General features: G+C 50.3%; 1 protein-coding gene across 4 annotated transcripts; it reads right to left on the reverse strand.

Annotated features, from left to right (window-relative positions):
- Window positions 1-82: 82 nt before the first annotated feature.
- Window positions 83-26396, reverse strand: XPO5 (exportin 5). Of its 4 annotated transcripts, none has more exons than XM_082757799.1 (33): window positions 26247-26396; window positions 25678-25799; window positions 24972-25044; window positions 24273-24410; window positions 23784-23966; window positions 22829-22870; window positions 21972-21998; window positions 21591-21776; window positions 21277-21353; window positions 20738-20837; window positions 19589-19672; window positions 19039-19164; window positions 18829-18919; window positions 17409-17537; window positions 17024-17139; window positions 15926-16081; window positions 15466-15507; window positions 14776-14865; window positions 13234-13433; window positions 12552-12651; window positions 11491-11672; window positions 6804-6904; window positions 5961-6057; window positions 5407-5543; window positions 5189-5286; window positions 4622-4668; window positions 4182-4276; window positions 3323-3385; window positions 2917-2999; window positions 2665-2772; window positions 2360-2497; window positions 2068-2232; window positions 83-1931 (listed from the first exon to the last, which is right to left on the reverse strand). In XM_082757799.1, exons 1-33 carry the CDS (start codon window positions 26349-26351, stop codon window positions 1791-1793), a joined length of 3642 nt encoding a protein of 1213 aa, XP_082613925.1. In that variant the 5' UTR covers window positions 26352-26396; the 3' UTR covers window positions 83-1790. The 4 variants fall into 4 exon arrangements, with proteins under 4 accessions (XP_082613925.1, XP_082613924.1, XP_082613927.1 ...); XM_082757798.1 differs by having other exon boundaries at window positions 14776-14883; XM_082757801.1 differs by lacking the exon at window positions 22829-22870 and having other exon boundaries at window positions 85-1931.
- Between the last annotated feature and the right edge of the window lie 130 nt (window positions 26397-26526).

A 26526-nucleotide genomic window follows, 5' to 3' on the forward strand; every position in this document is an offset into this window, starting at 1 on the left:
CCTCTCTGGACAAACTGATAAAAGAACAGGGCCACCAGAGTGGGCTGGGAGTGTTCCAGGTGCCCAAATTATTTGGAGTGGGTGCAAGTGCTCCTGCTTTCCCTGTACTGGTGTCAGCGGGATGTGGTGTACACACACTGATGGGCTGGAAGCAGCACGGGGACAGCGACTGACCCCTGGTGTCACCTCCCTGCCCCATGCCGGAGTGGTGCATCCCTTCCCTGCTGAGGTACAGCGACTGTCAGCCCCTGTGCTGCTTTTTTGGCAGCTGGGATAAGGCGTGCTGAATAGAAATGAAGTCATGACACCGTGGGTATGAAACTGGAATAGCTTTACTGACATTCAGAGGTGTAACACAACCAGTTCAGAGACGGCTTCGGATTTAAACATTCCTACAAAAAAAGGTTCTAAAAACCATTAAAAAAAAAAAACAACCCTTGTGTCTAGCATGAAGTCACAGAATGTTAAAACAACACAATAAATACACCCAGCCTTTGCTAGAGCCAGGAGCCATGTTAGCTCAGAGGTTAAAAAAGTCTTGAGGCCAGGAAGAAAGTGGAGGGTGCTGGTGGAACAGCGGGGCAGGAGGGTGAGAGCAGCTTCCCAAGGCCTGCTCGGCCTTGCTGTGCTCCCACCCTTTCCGCCCCAAGCTCTTCTGCCTGGTGTGCCCAAGCAGCGACCCCAAACAGACTCAATGCCTGTTCCAGCTCCGTGGCCAAGCTGCCAGCTGGCTCCGGGCAGCCCCTCCCAGCTCCTGTGCCACGGGGAGTAGGGTGAGGGAGCCGCTTGTCAGGTAAGAACCAGCTTTGTGGAGTTTGCTAGGAGCCCCACCTCGTCTGAACCCCACTTTCTGGCCTGGCTCCTCCCTGTAAACTACAGTCTGCCCCCCGCTGCCGTTCTCTGAGAAGGAGCAGGCTGGGGAAAAACTCAGCCTCCTGCCCCAGCGCCGAGGGGAGGAGATCCCTGTGGGGCTGCAGGTGCTTCGGCTATTGGTCCAGGTTTGTATACCCTGCACTGGCCATGACCAGGGTGTGGTAAAAAGAAAAAAGTAAGAAAAAAATAAAATCTGTCCTGCTCCCCCTGAGGGAGAGCCAAGAAAGGCTGGCAGAAGGTAAAAGCCTTCCCTTTGGCTCTGGGTAGAACACGCTGGATGATCAGATACACACACACATACCTCCAGATATATGGGTGTGGTGGCACCTGCCTCCTGGAGAGGAGCTGCACCTTAGAAAGCCTGAGCTCGAGGAGATCCTAAAGCACCACGAGGCTTCCTGGCACCCAGCCCTCAGCCCAAGGCTCTCAGCATCCCGGCTGGAAACGGGGTGATCAGAATACTTGTCCCGCTAGGGACACGTGTGGTAGGCGTGACGGGAGTGCCCGGTGCCTTCCCTGCAAAGCCTGGCCACGAGCACCCAGAGCGAGGTGAGGGCAGCCCCCTTGGCACGCGGCACTGCTCCTAAACCCCAAGAGATGGAGAAGTGGAGTGAGAGTGAGCCGAGGCTGCAGGATGACCGGGCTTTGCCCAGCAGAGTCTACGCCTTGTGGAGATGCGAGGGCTGAAGGTGCTCATCCAGCGGAGGGGAGGGGAAGGAAGAAGAGAAAGCCTAACAGAGTGGGTCAGATGCCACCGCAGGCCCCATCCCAGCGTCGGGAGGAGAACGGGACGGGGCCTGCGAGGGCTTTATTCAGACGGACGCTGATGGAGGCGATGACAAGGAGAATCTAATGTGCTTACTAGGAGAAGAGACAAAATAGAAGGGAGGAGAGGAGACAGCTGCAGCATCCCGGGCTCAGGGCTCAAAGAGCGTGTTAAGACCTTCTCCGTCCTCGTTTTCTAGCACGTCTGTCTCCAGCGATGGCTTCACCTTCTTGAAGAGAGACGGCAGGTTCCGGATATGCACGTCCTTGCGGAACTGCTCCCCGAGGGGCTTCTGCAGGGGACGGAGAGGATCAGTCATGACCACCCTTCGCAGGGTGGCCAGCACCCCCTTCGCCGCTGCGTTCAAACAAACCCCAGGGGCACAGGACAGAAGGAAACGGGCTCGTTTCCCCCAGGGCATCACCTACCCCAATGCAACCCGTGATGAGGCGCTTGAAGTGATCTTTCCGGCGCTTGTCTGCCACCTTCTGCAGCGCTGGGTTCAGCAGCTTGGAATCGAACTGCTCCAAGGAGTCCTTCTGGATGTCGGGGATCTGCTCCATCACGGCCTTCAGCTCGGCGTAGCGAGGGCGCTGTGGGGGCATTGCAGAGATGGGGGCGATGCAGCTGGGGGCTGTTAGCTCCTCCGCCCCGCCCCGAGTCCCAAGGGTTTGGGATTTGTCTTCCCCCCCCACGTCCCGACAACGAGCAGCTTCTCACCAGGGCCTCGTAGATCTGGAAGGCCAGGTGGACGAGCGCGGCCATGCAGCCGTCATGCTGCCCGTGCGTCTGCAGGCCCTTCAGCACGCCAGTGAAGAACCAGGACACGGCGTCGGGCAGCAGGTTCCCTGAAAGCACCTGGGGGGGAGGCACCGTCAGCATGCAAGGACCCCGGGGGCCGACTGCCTTTCTGCAGCAGCGCAGCCGCCCCGAAGGAGAGGGCTCCCGGGGCGAAGCAGCCGTGCTTCTCGCTGCTTCCTCCCCTCATCCCGCCAGAAGCGCTCCCCTCTGCCTCCCGCGTGTACCTGCTTGAGCAGCGGCCAGCAGAGCTGGGTCGTGGTTCTTTGGCAGGACAAGGTGTCTTTCCAGGAGAGGGACGTATAGGCAGTGACCAGCAGAGCAGTGCAGACGTCCTGAAAAGGAGTTGGAGAAGGAAACTGCTCAGGAGCTGTTTCCCAGCTCTGTGATTCGAGCCAGAAGGGACACGTGGGATCCTAGGACAGCTCCGGGAGATTTTACAGAGAAAGGGTGGTGGCGGTCAGGGCAGGGGCTCTTACCTCCTGCTGCGTCAGGCACTTCCCAAGCTCGGTGAGCTCTGCGCTGGCAGGGGGAGCCACCTCTGTGGCCATGGCTTCATCGTCTGCAGAGGAGAGAAAAGCAAGGCTGCAAACACGGCCTCTCGAGGACTCAGGAAGACAGAGCAAGGACTGAGCTCTCAGGAGCACTGCACATCCCACTCTTTTCCTCCTTGGTGCCACAAGGATCACGCCCCACGGCACGTTCACGCCTTGGTGAGACTGGGGTTTTCTCTGGCCCCCAGGCACATGGGGCTGAAGGCTGTGCACCGAACGGACACCACTCGGGCACAACTGCCAGCAGCAGGCCGGTCTCATCTTTTAAGGAATGGGAAAAGTGTTTGCACGCACCAAAGGGGTGGGAAGGCAACGGCAGGCAGTTACTCACCATCTCCGTCCGCAGCAACAGCAGAGTTATGCTCAGCCCCTTTCTTAGACACACAGCAAACGGCTGCAAAAACAATCGGAGGTGAGAGGAGCAGAACAGGCAGGATGTTAGCTCACAGCATGCAGAGATGATCCTGCATGCTCTGATGGGGTCAGAGCTGCTTCAGGCTCCCCCCAGCTCTCTCCCTAGACCTTTCTCCTCACACAGCATCTGAAGAATCTGACGGCACAACATAAGAGGCCAAATGCTGCACTAACTGGAAGGCTGGAACACCTCCCATGGTGGAACCTGCTGCATGGTGGCTGCTTCATATTACTAAGAACGTGCAAAATCATTTGAAGCCTAAAACCTACAAAGAGCAGCATTTCAAGGCAACAGGGCTGACAAAGAAAGGAGATGTGATGTTGAGGACCTGTAATCTCTACGTGGAGTTAATTTTCCCAGCCTATCTGCTCAAAGCCACACTGGCAGGAAGAAAACATTAGAGAAAGGGAACACAGAAGGGAGACTGCTTGTGGGAAGGGACGTGTCCCTTCTGTCTGCAACAGAACTGCTCTAGACTCAGCTTCCAAAGGAGGACAAGGCTCCTATGGGGACGGTGCCAGAAGCATGGAGCCCTAACTGCTAACAAAATGAAAACAAACAAACAAAACTTTTTTTCTGAAGGTTTTAAATCAATCTCTTACTAGGTTTTAGATGAGATGTTGACAGGGTTAACTGCCTCACACGTGGCTTTGTAGGATTACATTATTTGCTACTGGCCATGGAGGCTGGTTTTTACTGCAAGCTAGAAATCCCGTAGTCCTTCCCAGGGCAAACTTCCCCCACGCGCTGGCAGAGCTTGCTTGGTTTCACTTACTGATGAGATCCATGACTTCTCGGGTCAGCAGCCTGACCAGCTGCTCCTCAAGCATCTCCTGAGACTCTGGGTTGTCATCTGCAGCATCGTCCTCGCTGAGGAGAACAGGTTTTGGTGGGAAGGGAGCCAGAGCCCAACAGCACCCCCTCTGCCCAGGCAGTCACCGTGCTAGCCCTGGGCCCCACTAACCCCACCGCTCCCCCAGCACCGTGGGGAGCACCGAGGTGCAGTTGTTGTAAGGTTCAGCAACCTCCTCGCCTGCACCACCTGGTAGCAAGTCTGAGAGCAAACCAGAGAGCTGCAGACTCGAGTCAGAGCCCCAGAAGCACCAGCGTTTTCCATCTCTCTACCAACAAGGCTGTTTCGTGAGCAGAGGGCCACGTAAAAGACCAGAGCTGCACCCGCTCCCCCTTCCCCAGTACTCATCACGGGGTGCTTACCAGAGCATGCTTCGCTGGTTGATCACTTGCCATTTCTGAGACAACCTCTGTTTAAGACCAAGACAAAAGAGAAGATTGAAAACCATCCTGGACACACTGCAAAGAGGCGCAGGTGCCGCTCTCACTCGCAAGCAGCAACAGCTGCCTAAGGAAGCAAAATTGGAGCCTTAAACACAGCTCTCAGTTGGAATGGGACAGGAACTGCTGCCAAATGCACCAAAGACCCAGAAAGACACTGCTGGCTGCACTGGCTCGAGGAATCCAAGGGAGCTGTCATAACAATTGTGGGGGGACAGGCAAAAGTCCCCCTCAAACACTCTCAGTGCTGAAGGTTGAGGATCTGACAACCACGGGTTTGAATTCACAGCAAGGGGTGCTGTGGGACAATCAGGGCTCAATGAACATCAAAACCCTCTCCCCCTGCCCCAACAGCATAAAAATCGTTTAGTATCAAGGCTCTGCCCTCGTCCCTGCTGGCTGTGGAGAGACAGAGAAGCTCTCACAAACTGCTGCCAGCTGCAAGAAGGAGCCTGGGCTGCGAAGGACCAGAACAAGCTGTTTCCTTACCATGTGCAGGTAGGTGAAGAGTGGTCCCAGCATGGGGCAGACAAGGGTTTCGTAGTATTCTGGAGGGCAGGAGAGTACCAAGGGCTTCACAAACACACCTGCACAGCACACTTAAGGAAGAGACACAGCACTTAAAATGACGCTGGGAAGCCACCAGGCTTTCAGCTGACATGCTTGAAGCCCCCCCTAGCTGGCCCGAGACAGTGAGGGAAGGATACGGAGCATGGGACGCAGCCTGTAATCAGGAATGTTGTTGAGATTGATGAAAGCTGAGCTGAGGAGCTGGGTGGCAAGACCCTCGACGGTGTAGAAATCCTGCTGCATGGAAGGGCCTGCATTCCCCAGGATGTGGAAACTGCAGGGAAAAATAAAAATTAGAACTGTGCCAGATAACAGGTACCGTGCATCTGACCTGGAAAGGCTGCAAGAACTATTAAACTGAGATTACAGAGTTGCCGTGTACTAAAAGAAATATTATAGATGAATTTTAGCATAATATCTGTCTTTTTTTGGGATAACTGCAGAGAGAGGGTCCATAAATCAAGCATTTAAGCAGTAAAATGCACTTCCAAGTACTGATGTGTCAGTAGTAATTAAAAAGGGCAAAGAGACAAACTAGGCCCAGTGCTCCAGTCTGACTACCCTGTTGTGGAAGAGCTAAAAAGCGGATCCCCATTTTACAAAAAGCCCAAGCCTGGAAGTCAGCCCCAGCCCCAGCCCACTGCTCCAGCCCCGCCAGGCAGGGCTGTGGGGGGATATCTGGTGCCCTTACCAGTTGTCGTAGAGGGTACAAAAGAAACCCTGCATCCTTTCTAAGACTGTTTTGTAAACAGGAGAGTCATAAAGCTCCAGCAGAGGCTGAGGGAGACCTGTGGGGAAGAAGAAACTTCAGTTACATTAAGGAGAGCACAGCACACCCCTTGGAGCACGTTCCCAGCCAGGCCTGGAAGCACTCAGCAAGGCAACACGCAGCCCGTAGGAAGAGCTGAGCCTCTCTGCAGAGGTCAGGGAAGCTCAGAGTGGTGGTACCAAGGCAGAGGTTTCATGCTAGGGCTGGTAGAGCCCCCTCGTTCCTCCAGAGCCAAACTTATGGAGCTATCAAACCCACCCAGAAGCGAAGCTGACCATCCTGCAGCTCAGCTAACAGCCCGTCCCTGCTGGCCTCTGTTCATCTCTGTCAGCACACGTATTACTTACTGCCGGACTGTACCATTAATAAGCTTAGAGAAGAGATCAAGGCCCTGGGGCTCCATGTGCACAGGGCACAGACAGTTTATAGGTCACAGAAAACAGATAAAGGAAGCATCTCCTCGGTTTACAGACAGAAAACGGAGATAAGAAAGACAAAGCAACTTCCCCAAAGTCTTTTGCTCAGGCAAAACCTGCAGTTTTTAATTTTTAATTTAATGCAGAAAAAACAGAAGTAGATCTGTCTGAGACAAGCAACTTCTTTAGCTTCTTCATTTCAGCAGGTTCAAAGCAGAGCTGAGCTGCAAATACTGCGAGGAAGCTGGCTCTCCAGCCCCTCTTTGCTCCCACGGCTGGTGGCGGTGGACCACTGCCTCATACGGCTTTGAAGACCCTGCCCGCACGCTCCTCAAGAGCAGCTCCTTACCTAGGATGGCATTCTTCTCCACCTCCAGCATGTCTAGAGCCTTTGCAAATGTTTCCCCCAGCTTAGCCACCATCTCTGGCATGTAGAGATTGTTGTGAGTCCTGAAACAGAAGAGTGCTTGGTTTATATTCATGTGGCTCACCCCCTCTTGCCCTGGACAGTGGGATCCTCTCCTTCAGCTTGTCAACAGCTCCTCTGAGGCAGACGATGAGGAAGGTGAGACCAAGCACGTGTGCATGGGATCCCCCTTCCCCACCTGCAAAAATATTGGGGGAAGCTCACCCGACAGAGACATGGAGTGATTCCACCTCATGTCCTGAATCTCCTGGCTGCCCCCTTCTACTTCTTTCGGTCCGCCCCACCCCTCGCAAGCACTGGCAGTGAGAACTCCCAGCAGTTCCCCCAGCTGATGCTGGCAACAGCTTGGGATCAGAGAGCGTCTTTTTAAAAAAAACGACAAGACACGGATTCTGTCATCTCGGAGGATCTTCGGCACCTGAGGCCCCTGCGGAGGGAGGGGCTGCTTCAGCTCCAAAATACACACACTGCCCCCCAGGGCTGGGTCACAGTCCCCGGAATGGCAGGCGGCACGGGAGGGACTGCGGGGAGAACGTCAGCCTGCTGCAGGTGTTGCTGGTGGCGGACACCCGCGCCCCCTGGACAAGGCGTCCAGCTGGGAAAAGCTCCGCGGCAGCGGGAGGCCACGGGCAGCTCTCCGAGAGGGACACCAAGTCGGCCACGGGTGGCTGGCTCTTGCCATCCAGGCCAAAATGGGCCCCCTCCTCTTAGCCGGGGCCCTGAGGCTCAGAGCTGGACTCGGCAGGGGGTGTCTCTCTCACCTACCTCTCTCCTTTGAGACCTCAGACCTCCACTCTGGGTGTCGCCAGCTGCACACAGCACAAATCCTGCAGCCTCCTCCAAAACTGCAATGCCATTGTACCTGCTGCTAGAGGTGATCAAGGGCAACTCAGTATCTCTCCCTAGAGCAGCGTTTCCCAAAGCAGGGGGGTACACGGGAATGGCTGGGGGAAGGGAGCGCAGACAGACCTCAGGACGTTCTCCAGAGTCTCAGCTTTCACTCATGTCTTAATGATTTATTTTTGGATTTAGTTCATTTTTTTGGAAGGTGGCTGTTCACAATCCTGGCAACCCCGATGCAGCGATAGCTGCCTGCGTTAGCTTTGAAGCAGCAACTCTCCCGTTTCTCTCTGCACGTGTTCAATACTTCCCTGCTCACTGCAGGTGAGGAAGGCAAGTATTTAAGCCACAGAAGAGCTGCACAAATCACTCCTTTGCCACTCACGCTCTCACTCTGGGCTGGGTCTCAAAGCATGCAGCGCTCCGCAAAGGGGACAGAAGCTGGTTTTACTTTCTCAGGAGAGGCCATGGCTTAGCCCCGCTTCCAAAAGTTTGGCTAATGCTGTTCCAGTGACTCAGAACTGTGCGTTTCTGCTTGAGGCTACCCTGAAACCTCACTTAAAATCACCTCTCGTACGTCTCCCGTCTGCTCCAGGCCAACATTGGCTTTGCCCCATGCAGAAGGGCAGTGAGGCAAACCCAAGGTGTTGCGGGGTGAGCCCTGAAACCTCACTGCTCTAAGCCCAGCAGGATGGGTCAGACAGTCACATCCTGAAGCTGTGGTCACGGTCCTTAGCTGTTTCAGAGTCCCCGAGGCATTTTCTCAAGTTTGACAGTTGGAAGGGCAAATATTCACTCACAGGCCAATCTCCCTCGCTATTTCAGCCACGTCTCAGTGGTAACAGAGAGACAACATCTCAGTTGCTCCCCCTGGGAGTTAAAAAAGAATCCAGCAGCCCTTGTACATGACGAAGGTCTAGTCCCTAGGCATGGTCCAGCTGAGACTCTCACTGAGCAGCACTCCTGGGCATCCCACAAACAAGAAAGCATGGAAAAAAAAATTGAGAGATGTTTATACTTTAAGCAAAGGATATAATACTCGAGGAAGTATATTTTCAGAAAAGGGTCAGAGCTCTGCTGGAAAGAGTGTCTGATGCCTACAGGTGTGGGCTTGGAGGCCAGGAGATGAGTCCTTTAGGACAGTCCATGCCTGAAGCATCTTGACCCAGACCTGGAGCTGCCTACACTGGAAATGCTACAGCATCCATGCCTACCCGGCAGCTCTTTCACCAGCATTAATGCCTTGACAAGGTCAGCATCTCATCAAGAGCAGTTCCAGAAAAGCCTTTCTCTGTGCAAAGTATTTTGCTGCGCCTGATCAGGCTGTTTGTATATATATATATATATATAAAAAAAAAAAAAAAGCCACAAGCAAATCTGAACACAATAAAGGTGCTGTGCCAATCAGCCCATGCAGCTAGCTGTTGGCTCCAGAAGTGCCCTCATCTAGAGGCAAGGTAACATTGGTGGCTGGAGATTGCTGTTTGGGGTTTAAACCCAGAAGAGAACCATTTTAGCAAGAAGCTAGGAAGCAGTTGGGTGAAAGGAGGTACTGCAGAGAGCAGGAGAGTCATCGTTCAAAAAGCTGCAAGCAGTGATTAGCAAAGCAACCTCGAAATCGTTTAGTAAATAGAGCTCCTGAAACAAACGCGGCCAGGCACAAAGAGATAGGCTGGCAGGGAACACACCGTGCTGCCTCTGCCGCACAGAACTCCCTGATTTTCCTTATCATTTGAGCTCCCTCTCATTCAGCTTGGCTCTCTGGTCACTCCCATAAGCTCCTCATCTCGGCAAGGACCCATCAGCTTCGCATCTTTCACCGTTTCCACCCAAAACCACAGCAGAAAAATGCCACACAGGACCCAGAGAGCAGCACGCCCAGCTGCTCGGCTGGCCGAGTGCCCTTTTCTGCACACTGCTGCCTGACGGGGAGTTCAGTTCAGCTGCTCAGGGGGATCCGTGCAGCTGCTGCTCGCAGATTTGCTCACACAGCAACCAGCACCACCTGCGAAGGACGTCCACATCTGCTTCGAGCAGAAGCACAAAGCAACGCCGGGCCTGGCTTGCCCCTGCAGGGCTGCCTGCTGGCACGCAGCTAAGAGAAGCATCCATCCCCAGCACAGCCAGGTTGCTGAAGGTGTCCTCACACGAGCGGCTTTTTCCTCCTCCTATCTCTGCTTGTCTGCGGACACGCCACTACGGGTTCCCTGTTCTCTTGTGCAATCCGTGTTAGAGGGCCCGAGGAAGCAACACATGGAAAAGGTGCTCAAAGCCAGCAAAGAACGCACCAGAACTGCCACAGCACCACCTCCAGCTTCTCCACAAAGACGTAAGCATCAGCAGCATTTACACTTTAAAGAGGCCTCTGTGCCCAGCAGCTGCCAGGAAAGGAATTGAGTGGAGGATCTCTTCTCTCCATGCCTCAGATGTAGGTTCTTGTTGGAGCACCCAGCCTTCAGAAATGCCCGGATACCTCAGAGTGAAGTACAAGCCACTTGATGTACACTACCAAGTGCTCAGAAAAATCCTACAAAGCCTTTAGTTTGCAGTGGAAAAGCCTGAACACCACTGATGCGTTACAACAGAAAACAGCAAGGGAGCCTCCTCCTTTATGCTGATGGGGAAGTGCTAGACTAGAACACTGCTTATGCATTTTCCTGGAAGAGAAAAACAGCAGACACGGATTTTCTGCTTCTTTACAGGTACTGCAGTAGAATTTTGACTGAAAAGAGTGGCTGACAATAGTTTCCTAAGCTTGTTGCAAGAGGGATGCCTGATGTTTTTAAGAACACACGAGTTCTGGCAGGAGCACAACTCTACTCTACCCAACCTGCCCCAAAAGTTCACCCCTCGGATATTTCCTTCACGATGAAAGGCAAAACCACCTCGAGCACAGCTCACCTGCACCACAGCCATAACCACAGGCCGAAGAACCACCCGATGGGCCACACGGAGCTCTGAGAGGAGAAGCAGTGCTAGAGCGGGCCAAGACAGCGCGTGCTTGTCCTGCCAGCCCAGCACGGAGCTTCTCACTGGAAGCAGCACAACCTGGAGCTCAGCAGTGACTACCAAACACACCTGACTGGACAGCATGAGGAAAAGGGCAAAACCCCACTGTCACCCTGAAATAAACTCCTCATCTGTAAGCGTAGGAACAGTGTTATGCAGGATTCCCCTTTTCTACCAGCTTTTTCTCCCTCCTCTGGCTGCCCTAGATGTCTACACCGCCAGGGATGTGCAGAGAGGCACAGCAGGGTAGCAAGAGCCTGAGAGTGTGCATCCGCTGGCTCCGACAGCAGGCAGCGCTTCAGGCAGCTGACAGTCACGTTCAGCAAAACCAGCTTAATTTAAGACTGAAGAGAACAAGGCAAACAGGAGGCGATGAGAGCTGGGACTGCCCCGGTGGTGACTGGAGAGGTGGCCTGGTGGGGGCTGAGGGCAGAGCAGAGATGTTAGTCGAGAAACGATTAACGGTGTGGCAGATTTATAGCAGTGGAGGTGGGGGAAGCAATCCCAGCCCAAGCTCCCATTGGCTTTGACGGACACTCGCAGGCCAGGCCAAGGGGTGTTCAGAAGGCTCCAGTTTCCCCAGTGCCATTCCCCACTGTGAACAGTCAGGAACAGCACTTGGGCACCTGCACCAGCCTGCGTTCCCACTGGCTTCGCTGGGTGAACATGCTCCGAGCATACCAGGAAGCTGAATTTATCACGGTTTAGCTTTCAGAGACTCTTAAGGCAACAGAAATGATTTCGAGGCAACTCGACCCACCTTATGAGAGCGAGCAAGTTGTCAAAAAGCTTCAGGACCTGCTCAGTGCAGGGGTTGCGGTAGATCGGAGTTCCACTGGGCATGAACCCAACCAGGAATCCTCCAGCTTTCGCCTCTTCCATTGCGGCAGGCCAGCGAGCTCGCTTCACAACTCCCAGGATGGTGTACACACAAAAGCTGATCTGCAGCAAGAGAGGGGAACAGGGTGTTTTCAGCCAAAGCACAGCCTGAATAAATAGGTATCCAGAGAAACCCGTCATCATCCCATCTCAAAAGGAAGGCTCTAGTGAGCCTAACGAGGAGCAAACTCTGGTGGGTTTGTTACCAAGAAAATACAGCAAAAAATTGTGCTACTTTCCATCATGTTCAGGGACCCTTAGCCATGGCAGGGCTCATTATTAGACAAAACATGAATGGATACAGTCCAATTTGTATTCAGGTAACCAGGCAGGTTCCCCTCTAAAATGCTCAGCACCACCAGTCCTTCAACTCCTTCACGCGCCGGGACGGATGTGGACATGGGCAATAGCACAGCGGTCAAACAGCATTCGCATCAAATCACAAGCACAGCTCCGTGGAGCATTTCAGCATCTTCTGCAGCCCTAGTGACAGCAGCTCCATTTGCAGCCTGTCCAGAAGTGAAGACATCTCACTAGCAACTTTAACAGTATGAATGTCCTCGGGTGAATTTTAGTTGTACTGCATGCTGCAGTCTCAGCATGACGCTTTCCATGTTGCCTGGCTCAAAAAGCACAACTCAGCACGCTGTATTTCCAGAAGTCACGTAAACCAATGGCTTCTCCAAAACCAAATTTTGCCACACAGAGAGTAAGGAACAGAGTGCTTTACTGTGCTGAATAATCTATATTGCATGGCCTGCATGCTCACTGGAGAGGCAAAAACTGCCTGTTATTCTGCCATCAGAAAAACCTACTCATCCACACACTAAAAAAAGAGGTCATCGAGAGAGATCTCGTATGTAACCACAACAGAAAGGCAGGATGCAAGGAGGAGAGGCCTCTTTCTCTAGGGATTGTGCCTCTCCTGGTAATGATACTCACTCTAGAGCGGTTCAGGCCACTGGGATCTTCCAAGACTGGATCAGCAATTTTGTTATCTGCACCCACGTAGGAGATAAAGGCTTCAGGATCTGAGAGGACTCTAGCAGCAAAAGACAGCACAGGGGATTATTATTTGTACCAGGATACTTTGAACAGAGCTTTACACTGGCCAATAAACATCTTAAAAATACAGAACAGGCTAGAGAGGTTGGCTAGCACTCCACATTGTACTTGAGAGAATGAAAAAAAACAAACAGCTGAGTTCTGGATGTTCTCCAAGCATCTTCAGTCCTCTTGGGCCATAAGAACCCAAGATGTTTAAATCTCACATAGACAGCATTGCTGGGGAAAACTCTTATGCATGCCCAACTGTCCAGGGCTGCAGAAACAGCTCAGCTCCCTAGCTTCTGCTGGAGATGAGCAAAGATCTTTCATTTCTCATTTTCTGCAAATGCTTTAAGCATACGGGGAGGAGTTAAACAACTCTTCCCTAGCAAGGTTCAACAAACAGCACTTAGACTTGAGTCGCCAATTTCTGGATGGCAGAGCTATGATGACAATAACTGCCCAGAGCCCAGGTGTCACCAGGCACCATCCCACCCCCTTTTTTGGTACACTCCCTGCTGGGCTTCCCACCACCTCTGCAACATGGCCAGCTCAAAGCTGGGAACAGCGCCCGTACCTCTGCATCTCTGCGGAGAGCCACAAGCCAGCAACGGGGGCCATGAGCTCCTCCAGGAAAGCCTTCTGCCGCTCGTAGTCCTTGAACTGGTTGCTGATGAGGACGAGGGCCTCCATCAGTGCACACTTCTCCATCTGGGTCAGGAGTAGCTCGTTGGAGAGCAGCTGCTTTACATGGTTGTACAACATCTCAAAGTTGGGCTGGAAAACACATCCAAGTGGAAAAGCGTCACCATTTGGTGTGGAAGAGAACCACTGGGGAGGACAGGGGTGGGAATTGGGGTGTACTGCACTATCCAAAACAGCTGGAGAAGCATGTTCTAAGTTTTTTTTCCACATATCCATCTCCTTTTCAGTCTCAAGTTCCTCTGAAAGTTCAGTCTAAAAAAACCACCTCTTTTCTTCCCTGCTCCTCTGTCATCATTCAGCATCCAGTTTACTTTAGTCTCCAAAACCACTGAAGCATGCAGAGGCCACCTCTCTCTTCTAAGCAATCATTTCCCTTGCAGTAGGGTCACACCTTGAAATAGTTCTGGTCCTTTTACTTAGCCACAGAAAGTACCTTGCTCTTCTGGCTAAGTGACTCTTCCAATCTTTGCTCACAAACTAGGGTAACAATGATTCATATGGTCAACGCTATCTCCATGGAAATGGTTGAGTTTCTTCCCTACCTACTCCAGTGTAACCACATCTTCCTGTAATTTTGTGTAAGTATCAGAAATCACTTGCTGCAGCAAAGTCGTCAACATATTTTGGGAGCAGCTCTAGGCCCTTGGCTCTTCCAGGGAGAGTATTTGGTTGGCCACTGGGAGATGTAGTTCAGGGGTCAGTACAGAGGGAAAGAGACAAACCCAGTAACTCATGGTAGCTGGTGCAGAATGCAGACTAGAACCCCTAAACTACCTTAATCAGCATCCTCAAGAACCCTGCTTAAACAAACTAGCAATTCCCTCTTGTGCTTCTTTAACTCTAGAGCCACCTAAGATAAACACCAATAAAGAAAGGAGCTCAAGAGGCATTCATGCTGTGTGCAGCCCACTTAATTCAGCAAAATCAAACAGAACATCAGCTTGTGGATTTCAAAAGTAAAGAATGTCTGTATTTTCCAGTCTCCTCAAGCTAATCCAGAAACAAATAGTCTCCTCTTGCTCCTTCATTCTTTTAAGTAACAGAAGAGAGCCTGGAGATTAGTCATTGATAACGTCTTCAGCTAAGGAATCAACTGAGACTACCACAAGTTGCGAAACAGAAAATCAGTAAACAATTCCCACAAAATGAATCTAGCGCTGCTTGTTTCCTCCTCCTCATCCCTTTTGGATTTAATTCATAGCTTTACGATTCAGCTTTTCAGTCATAAAAAATTTTTGGGGGGTGGCAAGGGGTGGTGGGGCAGGATGAAGGAAATAAAAACCACTTCATCATTTGAGCAGGAGGAACATTTCCTTGAAGAAAAACAGAGGCTGTAGCCAAGGAAACTGAAGATCCCATAAAATCCAGCTGAAATTGAGACAAGACTCTTGGTGACAGAGCTGCATTTACGTACCAGGACAAGCTGAGGGTAATCCCGACACATCTTTATGATTGAGGAGCATGCATGCCTTCGCACATTTTTCACTGCTCGAGTTCTAGGAGCCTGGACAGACATAACAAACTTCAATGCAACAAAACGAAAGTTCAGACAAATGCAGGGTATCAAGAGACAAATGCATTACATACACTTTTCTGCACTGTTGAGTACACATCAAAACACCCCCCAACATTACACGCCCCGATCAGCCATGCAACAACCAATTTCCTCTGGAAAGCGACCCAAGGAACCCACACTTGGACAAGCTGTGCTCCCGGAGCGATGCTGTGGATCTTAATGACTACATCAAGACTCCAAGTGTAGCTGGCAGCTTTACAGCTGTTGCTCACAGCCACGGATACCAACCCCTGAAGACTACCCACAGCTAATGAATATATTTCACTCTCAGGAGGGCCAGCATAGGCTTGGGACCAAGTGCACTGGCCTCAGACGATGCCCGTGGCCTTCTACGTGTGTGAGCCAAAGCCTATTAGGCTCTGTCAATCAGGAGATCAGTTATGTTTAGACTCCTCAGCTCTTTCCAGGAGCAGGGCTATACTTGAAAAGCTTAATACAGCAGAGTCTTCAGACTCAGCATGCTCTTAAATAAATAAAACATAATTTGATCTAGCTGTTACAGAGTATTAGAGAATAATTCAGACGTACCTTGCTTTCTTCTACAACTTCAAAGGTAACTGAAGCAAACAGCTGTGAGAAAAGGGAGGAAAAATCCAAAAGCCCATGTCATTTGTTAATATCCAGCAGTCACAGGTGTTTTAAGCTCAAGGAACAGATCATAAGACTTTGGTGCAATTTCATTAACGTCAGTTAACACCTGACTAAGCTGAAAGATGAATCATAGGCACAGAGAGGCCTTGAAATGAAACATGGTGCTCATTGGCCAGAGAGTACACTCAAGGTTAAGATTTAAGGCTGGAAACTGCAAAGTTTGTGTTATTTGACACTGTTTCTTCTTGAACAAGACTCGAAGTGTTTTCCCATCATTAACACGGAGGACAGTCTTTCCCTGATGGGAATGTTGAGAGAATGAACTACTGCAGCTTAGTACAAGGGCCCTGCTCCACAAAAAGCCTACCTGATTTTCGCATGGCCTGCAAGCACCTACCTTAGAAAGTACTTGTGGTAGGTATTCTGGTCGGTAAGTGACAAACGGGAAGAGAGCAGAGACATTGGTGAGCACACAGGACAGGATGAGAGGATCCTTGGTTTCAAAATTAAGGACAAGCTGCAGGAGATCTATGCCATCATTCACCGGGATTTCCTGCAGGAACAGGGAAGGGAAAGGAGGAGGAAAGAAAAAAAGGAGGCAACGCTCAGTACTTCAGCCTGCAGCACACGGCCTACAACTCTTAGAGCTAGACTGACTTGCTGCTGCTAAGATATCAGGCTTCTCTGCTTAAGACTGCTTATCTCAAAGCAGAAAGAAAAGTAGTAGAGACCTCAGCTTACCTGCGTGCTGTGTGCACTTGCTGAGGGAGGAGGAGAGCAGCATTGCCATTGCAGCCAGGGCAGTCTTACATGTCAATCTGAAATCCCCACTATTGCTTGTGCCTCTGAGAAAGGCAAGTTTCCTCTCTCTGTTTGGATCCTAATTTTCCTTTTCACTGTCCAACAGACTGCATGCTTAACCAACTACATCAACCCACGTCATTATTTTACTGTGATTAGAATTAGTGTGAGCAGCCTAACGGGACAAAAATCCAGCCAGTCTACATGAGGCTGAGATGAAAAAATGCTCTCCTGATTTGCCTACTGTTGAACAAACAGCAGAGAAATATTTTATCAGATCTTCTGATCTCCCTCACCCTGAGCATGGGTCTTTCTCACTCAGATAAAAGCACAGAAAATGAGAAGAAAAAACATGTCAAATCATGAGGATGAGTAAAAAAAATAAACGTAGGAAATTTCTGCTTAAGCAGGGCTCTAGCAAGGCACTGTCAAACCATGTCATCTGAGCACTCTCCTGTGACCTCTCCTACCATCCAGAACCAAAAAATGTCTGATAGAATAAGCCAATGTGAGACTGGTTCCACCTAAAGAAGGGTCAGTACTCATGAGAAACACTCACCAAACAATTATTTTTTTTTCTTTGCATGGGGATGAATGGTAACTACAAGTTTTCAAGGACAACACAGCTGGAAAAAACACACAGATCAACCCAAAAGAAGCCAGGAGAACAGGTAAGAGCATCTGGTACACATACGTCTTTGTCCAGGGTTCGAAACATCTGGCTGATGACGCTCTCTGAGAAGAAGGTCATGGCATCCCACTGCACAAACGATGGGGAGAAGATGGAGCAGAGACCTTCACCCGTCTTAGCTGAAAGGAAGAGAACATTGGAGCTCTCACCGCGCTCCTCCCCTCACACGCAGCACCAGGCTGATAAGCTCCCACACCGCAACATCTCAGCACTCCCACGTACTTTTGTCACAAACAACTCACAGAAGGGAAAAGAAAAGGAGGGGCCGTATGCCCAGACTCAGCACTGCAGGCAAGACTGCCCTCAGCGTGACTTCGTAGAGCACCAAGTCCATCTTGACTTGAATTACAAACCAAATCATTTTTTTTTTTTTTTTCAGATAACTTACAGTTCATGGGTCCGGTATCAACAGGAGCTGTGAGCTGGTACTTCAGCCATTCACCAGCCATTTGGAAGCCAGTTCGAGGGTCCAGACGACAAGCCATCCTCATCACCTCCCCTTGCTGGGCTCGGAAAGCTGCAGCAAAAAGAGTCAGCCACCATGCAATGAGCTGATGCTACAAACGCTGCTCCCTCAGCAAAGCTCACCTGCATCTTTGCAGACCTGGGAACGTTTTGTACTGTTGTTCCAGTAACAGCTGTGTATTAATCTCAGTGAGTAAACTAGCTATAACAGGATGCACATTTTTTTTTTGGAAGAGATACAAATGGACTAAAAAATGATGGGTTAAGTAAAAACAATTAAAATGCAATATGAATTATTAAAATTACTCTAAACTGAGATTTAATAAAATTGAGCATCTGTTTTTCATTTTAAAAAATCTTTAAACTATACATGTTTGCTGTTACAAAGCACCTTGAGATACTGAGATACAAAACTCAGCATTAGGTAACTATCACTTCCCACAGCTGAACACTTTTTACAGTTTATTCAACTTTACCCAGTTAAGTGACAGGCCGAGAAGCTAATGCTAGAAAAAAAAAAAAAAAAAGAACCAAAAAAAACCACTACACCAAACCAGCAAGCCTTGTTTTCATTTCCAGAAATATGAACAAAAGCAAAGTCTAAACAAGAATTTAATCTGTTCCAAAATATTCCAGGATATGACCACAGAAAAGAGACAGCTCTACTGATTACAGATGCGACATCCATCATTTAAAATAAATCTTCAAAAATCTTCAAAAGTAAAAGTAAAAAGCAGGTAGTTATTAAGAATACCCTCTCAGCCACTGAGTACCAAACTACACCAGCCAGTGAGAGCCAACCTCATTTGTAGAAAGTAAAATACAGAAAGAAAGCAAATATAAAATTATTAAAATCCAGGTTTCCCTGCTTGCTGATATAAGATCATGATTAAGATCAGCTGTTTTAATTGCTCAATCACACAGTTGGTACTGAACCAAAAGCTTCCTAGCAGGGCCAATACAGACTCTCTGGAATGACATATGAAGTCTTCCATAAGCTGTTTTCCTCTCCTAGCCTGAGCAGGATTCCAGGCCATTTCATTTCCTCATCTAGGTGATCAAGAGGGCTATTTTCTTTGACACTAGGTAGCAAATGCTACTTGACCACTCACCTGGCCAGCATGCAAAATAATTGGAAAGTATGATAGCAAAAAAGTAAAATGAAATGCCTGAGCTGTCACAGGAAAACCACAAACTCATTCAGCTCCAGGATTAAGGCTGAAAGAGTCAGGACGTGACTGGAAGCTGCCAAATCAACACGGCAGTCTCCAAGCTCGGCCAGCAGCTGAACGTAAGAGGAAAGGCACACACAACAGCATCCATGTGGGGTGAGGGCGACTTACAGTTGAAGAAGGCATTGAAGTCCTCATCGCTGTCAAAATCGAAGCGGGAGTATTCACAACTGGGGCTGTCTGCTTTAGAGGGAAAGCCCACCTAGAGGCAGAGTGGACAACATGAGGAAGGAAGAGAAGTCGCCCGTCAGAGCTAACACCAGCTTCAAGGAGGCGAGACTGAAGGAGCAGACAGTAAAACACAATATCATTTCCACATACCTTCACGAGGTTGGTCATAGATGCACGAAGGTACTTGGGGATCATCGCCAGCAACAAGGGGTCGCGAGACAGAACCTCGTGCCGAAAAAGGGCTCCCCACGTGATCTGAGTGGAAGATCGCAGAAACTGGGGGGGAAGAGGGGGAAAATGGGAACAGAGAAGGATTTCAGTACTGGAATCTCCACTGCTAAGCCTCCAGCGTTGCAATTAGAAGGTAAGAGCAGATTATACTGACTATTCAGCTGAGGCCAAGGCACCCTGCAGGCTCAACCTAAACTTCCAGAAAGTCAAAAAACTCTATAATAAGAACTAGGGCTGGTTGCAAATTCTGCATTAGATTCTGTACTCAACACTTTTGTGTGTCAGGTACCATTCCTAATGGGGTGGTAATGAAGGAGAATCCACTCTGTATTCCAGGTCTTCAGCTGAACTGAGAGACTGGAAAGCCATATTCGGCAGATGAAGTTCTGCAGTCTTCTATAGGGTAGTTTAATTGTGCATTCACACATTCTTACACAGACCTACACAAGACTTTCAGCCCCCTACATACCTGGCTGGGGTGGGTTGTGAAGGCTAAAAATGAGTCAAGGTATTTTCCAAAGTTGGCGGGTGTTTCCACGTCAGAATCTGAGCCCTGCGAGGAAGACAAAGAATTTCAGACAAAATACTGAACACGTGTCATGCTGGGTTCACAAGTGCCATGTCTTTGGGTAAAGCAGAACTTACATCCAAGGCCATGGGCTGTGAAGGAGCAGAGACAAAACCACGGAACATCAGTGAGTTTTTCTGAAACCAGCAGCCTAAGGAGTAGCAAGTTCTGCTGACCAGCCTGGGGGTGCTGGACTCAAATCCCGACCTCATTACTTCGTTATGGACTAACAACTCCCAGTGCCTAACACCAAGTGAAGTCCCTGTCACTGGAAGTAATAACTCACCCTTTGTTTGCTGCCTATTCTTGTAAGGGATAAATTATCAAAGATTTTTTTTGTTCTTTCCCTACCTGTGAGAATTTACTCTGCTCTATCACTTTACACAGGCTGGCTGCCTCAGTCTCCTCACGAACACTATCTCTCAGCAAGCCTGCCTTCCTTGCTGTAGAAGCACTGTGCTGAATGAAGGGAGTGGGAATTCAGCAGTCAGCACCGCATCCAGAGCATGTGTGCACTTTCATCTCAATGTCAACAAAAACAGTGTTAAAAAGATCAACAGCAGGAACAGAAAACAGTTTCTTGTTTCTTGAGAGAATGTTGGCAGAAGAACAAAGAGGTATACTCTTCGAGAACATCTCTGATGCTATATATGTATGTTACAAACATCTATCTTTTAGATATTTTTAGCGGTGAAATTTAAAAAGCTTCCCACATGAGTAATTGCCTCAAGCAGGTTTCCTGTAGTAATAGGCAGCAAGAAACTGAAACAATTTTCAGTAGACTACAGAGGTTATTGGAGATGACTCTCGATGACAGCAGAGGCCTGAAATCAGGCAGGGTCTCTTCATGCTATGTTCCTAGGACTTGGCAGGATACAGTTATCCTACCTGCAAGCAGAGTCGTTTCTGCCTTTTCCAAATGTGTGGAGAACCTTAGGGCTGCCAACCATGCAGACAGAACCCTGTTCTCACGTCAGATCAGGGTTATCTCACCCCCAACCCCAGAAGCTAGCCTTGCCAAGACTGCTGCTGGTATTAGTAGAGACTTACTAGCAATGCACACAGCTGGCTGCCCAACGCACACAAAACTTGGCAAAGTCTCTTCAAGAAAACATAGTGTTTCTCCACCAGACCTTCTCCATCTGCTGTCCTGGGTGTGAAGGGAATGGAAAACAAAAATAAAAACAGTTACTCATGCTGTAACTATCTTGTAGACAAAGAGAACACTAGAAAAACTAGGTTCTTTCACAGTGACATTTTCTTTCCTTCTATCAAAAACCAATACTTTACTGGCATTTAAAACCTCTAAAATAGTTTATTTCAGAGTCCCCCCTCATCAGTTTTAGTTTAAAAGAGAAAGCTGGGGAAGCTGATATTTATCCCACTTTGTCCTTTAAATATGGAATCTGAAAAAAAAAATAAAAATGCAGTTTTTCAGGTTTAGGAAAAAAAAGGTTGTGTTTTTTTCTCTCCTAACCAGCTTTCTGCAGCTGAGCAGCACTGTTTTTGTTTTTTTTTTGATAAATTACTTACAGAAAGCCATTGCTATGCAGCTTTATGTGAAACGACAGCAGCAAGGTGGTACTCACTGGGCAGCGGAGAGAATGTAGTGCATGGCAACATCTCCAAACAACACCATCAGAGGTTTCCGATCCTCCAGCTTCCCCTATGTAGAAGAAAAGCCAAATGCCTCGATTAGACACTACTACTTATTCCCACCTGCAAGTGGGAATGTGTTGTGCTGGCACGACATTCACTATAAATGTCACTAACACAATGCAGTCACATTTGAATGTTGTTGCCTTAAATAAAAGAGTAAAGATATCATTGTTCGGTCTGAAGAATTACATAGGAGAATAGAAGGAAAACAAAGAGGACTCAGGGTGGCTGAGGAAGAACTTACTTTCCTGCTGACGGCAATCAGGAGACACTCTGCTGCTCCTATTTGGAGCTCAGGCTCATTTAGGAGCAGACACAACATCTCCAAGAGCTTGCAGTTGTCCGCCGTGATGTGGCTCAGGGCCACCCAGTCGATGTAGCCAGCCAGCGTGTTGAGTGCTGCTATCCCCACGCGGCAGTTTGCCTGGGCCTGCGAACAGAGGAGGCAAGAAGTCAGAACTGAAGAGAAGCACAGGTTCCCACTTCTCTCTTCTCGGTGATTAGGATAATGAGTGAACAAACCCATCTGCAGGTAACAGGCTCTAAAGTCTGGGAGAGGCTCATTTCTAGGCAACCTTGGTTTTACAAATGGCTGCTGCACTGATGCCTCCATAGCTCCACTCACCTTTGGTTCCTGAGCCAGATCGGTCTTCTGAAAAAGAAAAGAAAGAATGGTGAGTGAGCAGCGACAGCACGAGCTTACTCCCAGCCGCTGCTGGACAGGCTCATTCTTGAGAACGCAGCCAGAAGAAGCTCCACGGAACAGCTCCCTAGTGAAAGAGGCTGCAGCCGTCTCCTGCTCAAGCCACTGCTACAGCCATCAGAACCACCGCTGCCTGCAGAGTGAGACGGCAGGACTTTCAGCTGCAGGTTAAGCCACAGTTTCCTTCTCATCCAAAAGATGACGCTCCAGTCAGCAGGCAGCAGGGAGACAGCGGACAAGAAGGAAAGGCATCTCAGTGCTTCCCAGAAGCTTCCAGGAAAGAAGCTTTTGACCTTTTTAGAGTGTCTTACACCCAAGAGTCAGTCTCTGAAAGATGCTGGTGGCTTTCATCTACCGAGATTCACATGTGAAAATGTTAAGTAATTTCTCTGTGGTTAGAATGGCAGCTGGAGAGAGTGCTGGGGCGAGAGCTCACAGCCTGACTCACAGTTGCAAACACTTCACAAGGCACTGCTTGCACCATCTTTTTCCCTGACACACAGTTTGAGGCTCTCAGAGAGGGCAAGTGTTATTTGTTTTGCAGATGCAAAGACACCAGAAGCATTTCTTTCCACTGCAAGGTTTTGGTTTGGAAACTGTCTGCTGATGTATTCAGTGCAGTTACTTTCAGTCAATCTGTTTGGGTCCCAAATGTTTAACAACTGAGCACAACTACATACTTAAAAGCACTGGGGAACTGTCCATCATCTCCCCCAGTCTTGGTGTGCACCCAACCCTCAGCATTTCCCTGCGCACAAACATCCCAAAGATCTGCTAACCTGTGGAGTGGTGAGGGCTTCTTGTTCCTGGGGTGCTCCAACCTTGCCAATCAGAAAGATGCCACCGTTAGCAGAAGCAGCCACACTTCAGAACCTCAAGCACTGCAATTCAAACCTTACCTGGAAATGCATTTCAACCAGACTACAAAACGCACCAGGGCTTCCCACCCACCACCATGACCTACACAGAGAACTGTCTGCTCTGCAGGAGAGGTTGTTCAGTGGATCGGTTTATTAGGAAAAGGAACAGAAGTCAGGTAAGGTGTGTTTTTTTCATTTCATCCCAGTTTTGCTTTTAGTGTAACTCTGGATTTCAATTCACAGAGAAAAAAAAGGACAAGAGATACACCTGAGCAACTTATTTCTACATTGGTTTCTGAATTCTGCTTCACTCTCTCAAATCCACTTCCTTCTGACAAGCACAGACGGGGGCAGACATTTGCCTACACTATTCCATCTTGACCAAGCTGCACACCTCTGACAGTAGGCAAGAACTCAGGAAAAAAAAATCTCTTTTTGCAAAAAGGAAGAGCATTCCTCACCACACTTTGGCAGAGAAGGGCCTCTTGCCCTGAGCTCTAGGAGAAAAGGACCAGAGAGGCCCAGATGCAATGTGTGCGTCAACACAAACACGACTGCAGCAAACAACAGCAGAGCTGAGCCTGGGGCGACGTCACTTGACCACTGCCTGTTACAATGCCTACCCCAATCTGGTGACAGCCAGCTGAGCATTCCAGCAGCGCTCACGAGGCACGCGTCCACTCGAGCCATTTACACTCCAAATCCAAACTCTCAGTGCTAAACCTGTCAGCCCTGTCACAGCAGATCCCTGCCCCACACCTCCAGCAACGGGGTTCAGACCGTTTCTGCCCCTGCTTCCCAAGCCGTGCGAGTTGCATGCCAGTTCCTAAACGCCTCCGAGCGGCGAGTCAACCTGACGGAAGGAGCCGCTTACCATGCGCCTGTACTTGTTGACGTTCTGCTGCAGGGCAGTGAGCAGGAAGCTGAAGATCTTCTCCATGTTCTGGGTGAGGGTTTGCTGGATATCTCGGCGCCGCTGGGTGGGCAGCGTTTGGAAAGTCACCACGTCCTCTGCCAGGCGTAGGAGGATGAACATCACCAGCTCTGTCTGAGTTTCCTAACGTCCCAAAATGAAACAGACTCCATGAGCACGGCTGAAATGTTAAAATCCCTGCAGATAAGCTCAGAGATGCAGAAAGTAATCATACATGAAGACACGAGACACATTTTGGGAAAAGAAAACAGAAGGAGGGCTCCCTCTCTGCTAAAACCATCTCCTAGAATAACTGACTCTTGCGGGTACTTTTTGAGTGTGTCATCAACCTGTCTCACCTGACGGTGAGTTAGGCTTTCCTCAGAATCGTGGAAGACTGAAACCCACCCTACCAGCAAGTGGAAGGGAACAGACAGGTGTGGTTCATACCCCTTGCTTGGAGAGGGTATCCAGCTCCTTCAGCATGTCAGGCCAGTGCTGAGGCCACTCACGCTTGATCATCTCCACCACGATGCGAGACAAAACGTCCTTAATGTGACTCTCCTCCTCTAGAATACTTTGAGTTCCCTGCGAGAGGAGAGAGGCGCAGTTACACAAGCAAGGAAACACCAGACAATTGTAATTCTGTCACAGAACTGCACAGTGATTGCAAATATTCTAAAAAAAATAATAAAAAGAACACCACCAAACCAGACAACATCAATATAGGGAAACTCCACATCTCAGCTACCCTGAGAAGCACTTCTACCCTCCCAAGCATCCACAGCTGGTGAACTCTAGGAACCCAAACTATTTTCCTCAAAGGGAACTCACCCAGCCATGACAACAACCACAACTGTGAAGTAAACACGACTAAGATAATGGCTTTAGTGTTCTTGCAAAGATAAAACTTTTGTATTTACTGAAGGTCCTTCCATGAAAGCAAAAGTAACTCATAGAAGCCTCACAGCCTCCTGCCACGTGAGATGACAACACTACAACAACCAGGGATGCACAGCAAGAGAGGAACGAAATCCAGACTCGAGTTCAGGTCCTCTGTGCTAATTAACTGGAGTCTTTCCACCTTTTTGCTCCCACTTTCTATCTCCAAGTGAAAGAACCACGCTTCAGAGACCGGAAGGTACTTACGTTGGATATGAGGCCCATGACATTGTTCTTTAGATAAACCTTTTCCAGGCGAGGCATATTGTTCCAGCGGAACCTGTTCACAAGAGTTAGAAAGAAAAGAGAAAAGAAAGGACACCAAGTCAAAACATTTATGAAGATCTCTGACTCGACTCTCACTGGACCACCAGTTCTTTACCTAAACTAGGTAGAACGAGACACTGGAGCCCAACGTCCCTGCCACTGCCCAATCGCTTAACGAAAAGGCTGAGTTAAAACTGCAGCTGGCAAACGGGCGTGCACTGCTGAGGTCAACAGACACGAGAAGCAGCAGCAAAAGCACAAAGCATCAGGTCTGTAGAGGCGACAGAGAGGAATCTCAGAACTGATCTAATACAAAGCCTCTTTGTTAGTGTGTGAGTAATGACAGAGAGCACTGCAAGGGACCTACTGGTAACCCTGCATGCTTGTTTACGTCTTGCAGTGTCAACGTGGCTCAGAGCGTGGTGAATTAACCCTCCCAACCTGCCCAAAAGCCTGTTTCTCCTTAGAGGAGAAAGAAGGAGGACAAGGAATGGCAAGAGTGCCAGCAGCCATCCCCTGCTGCAGGACAGGCTCTGTGTGTGCTGAAACCTCTCCCTGGAGCCAGGAGGAACCGAAGGGGAGTAGAGCAAGGACCGGTGGCTGGCTGGAAGCGGGCTGGCCCCCAGCCCTGGCGGAGCACCCTTACTTGACCACATGCTCCAGGATCTGCAAGCCAAAGTGCCGGACGATGGCCGTCTGCGTCTTCTCGGCCAGCTTCAGCCCGCAGGGCACGCAGATGGGACACTTCTCCTTGAACTCCTCGCAGAACTGCTCGGGGACAGCGACAGACACGCAGCGGGCGCTCAGCGGGGCCGCTCACCTCACCACGGAGCCGAGCAGTCCCCGGTGGGGACCCCCCTGACCCCCTCAGCACCTCAGAGCCGCCCATAGCCCCTCAGAGCCCCCCAGCACCCCCCTCGGCCCCTCAGAGCCCCCCCCAGCGCCCTCCCAGTCCCTCAGAGCCCCCTTCCAGCACCTCAGAGCCCCTCATAGCCCCCCTCAGATTCCCCCCTCAGCACCTTAGAGCCCCCCTCAGCACCTCAGAGCCCTCCATAGCACCCCATAGCCCCTCAGAGCCCCCCTCATTGCCTCAGAGCCCCCCTCAGCCCCTCAGCGCCCCCCTCATCGCCTCAGCGCCCCCCCCCCCGCCTCCCCAGCGGCCCGCTGCGGGGCCCCGCGTGGCCGGGGGGAGGACGGGGACAGGGCCCCGCGTACCTTGAGCGCCTCCAGGCGGTACCGCTGCGTGGAGGCCGGGTCCATGATCACGGTGACGGCCTTGACCAGCTGCTCGCACAGCCCGCTCACCTGCTCGGCCGACATGATGATGGCGGCGCCGGCCCCTCGCCACCGGCCGCCGGCGTGCGGGGGGGGGGGGGGGAGGCGCCCTGCGCATGCGCGGCGAGGAAGGTGTGCGTGAGGGAGTGCTGTTGGGACTACAAGTCCCGGCGTGCCCCGCGCGCCGCCTACAGCTCCCGACAGGCTGCGGGGCGCGGTG

Source organism: Aythya marila, assembly GCF_965140915.1.
Source record: "Aythya marila genome assembly, chromosome: 3".
Taxonomy (NCBI): domain Eukaryota; kingdom Metazoa; phylum Chordata; class Aves; order Anseriformes; family Anatidae; genus Aythya; species Aythya marila.

Bases quoted from the DNA above. Each gene is read 5' to 3' on its own strand.
- XPO5 (XM_082757798.1), bottom strand. From the start codon at position 26,351: ATGTCGGCCGAGCAGGTGAGCGGGCTGTGCGAGCAGCTGGTCAAGGCC. The intron at 11,673-12,551 runs GTGAGTATCATT...CTCTTGCTGCAG, and splicing joins GTGGCCTGAACCGCTCTAGA to ATCAGCTTTTGTGTGTACAC. The intron at 6,905-11,490 runs GTGGGTCGAGTT...CTTCTGTTTCAG, and splicing joins AACTTGCTCGCTCTCATAAG to GACTCACAACAATCTCTACA.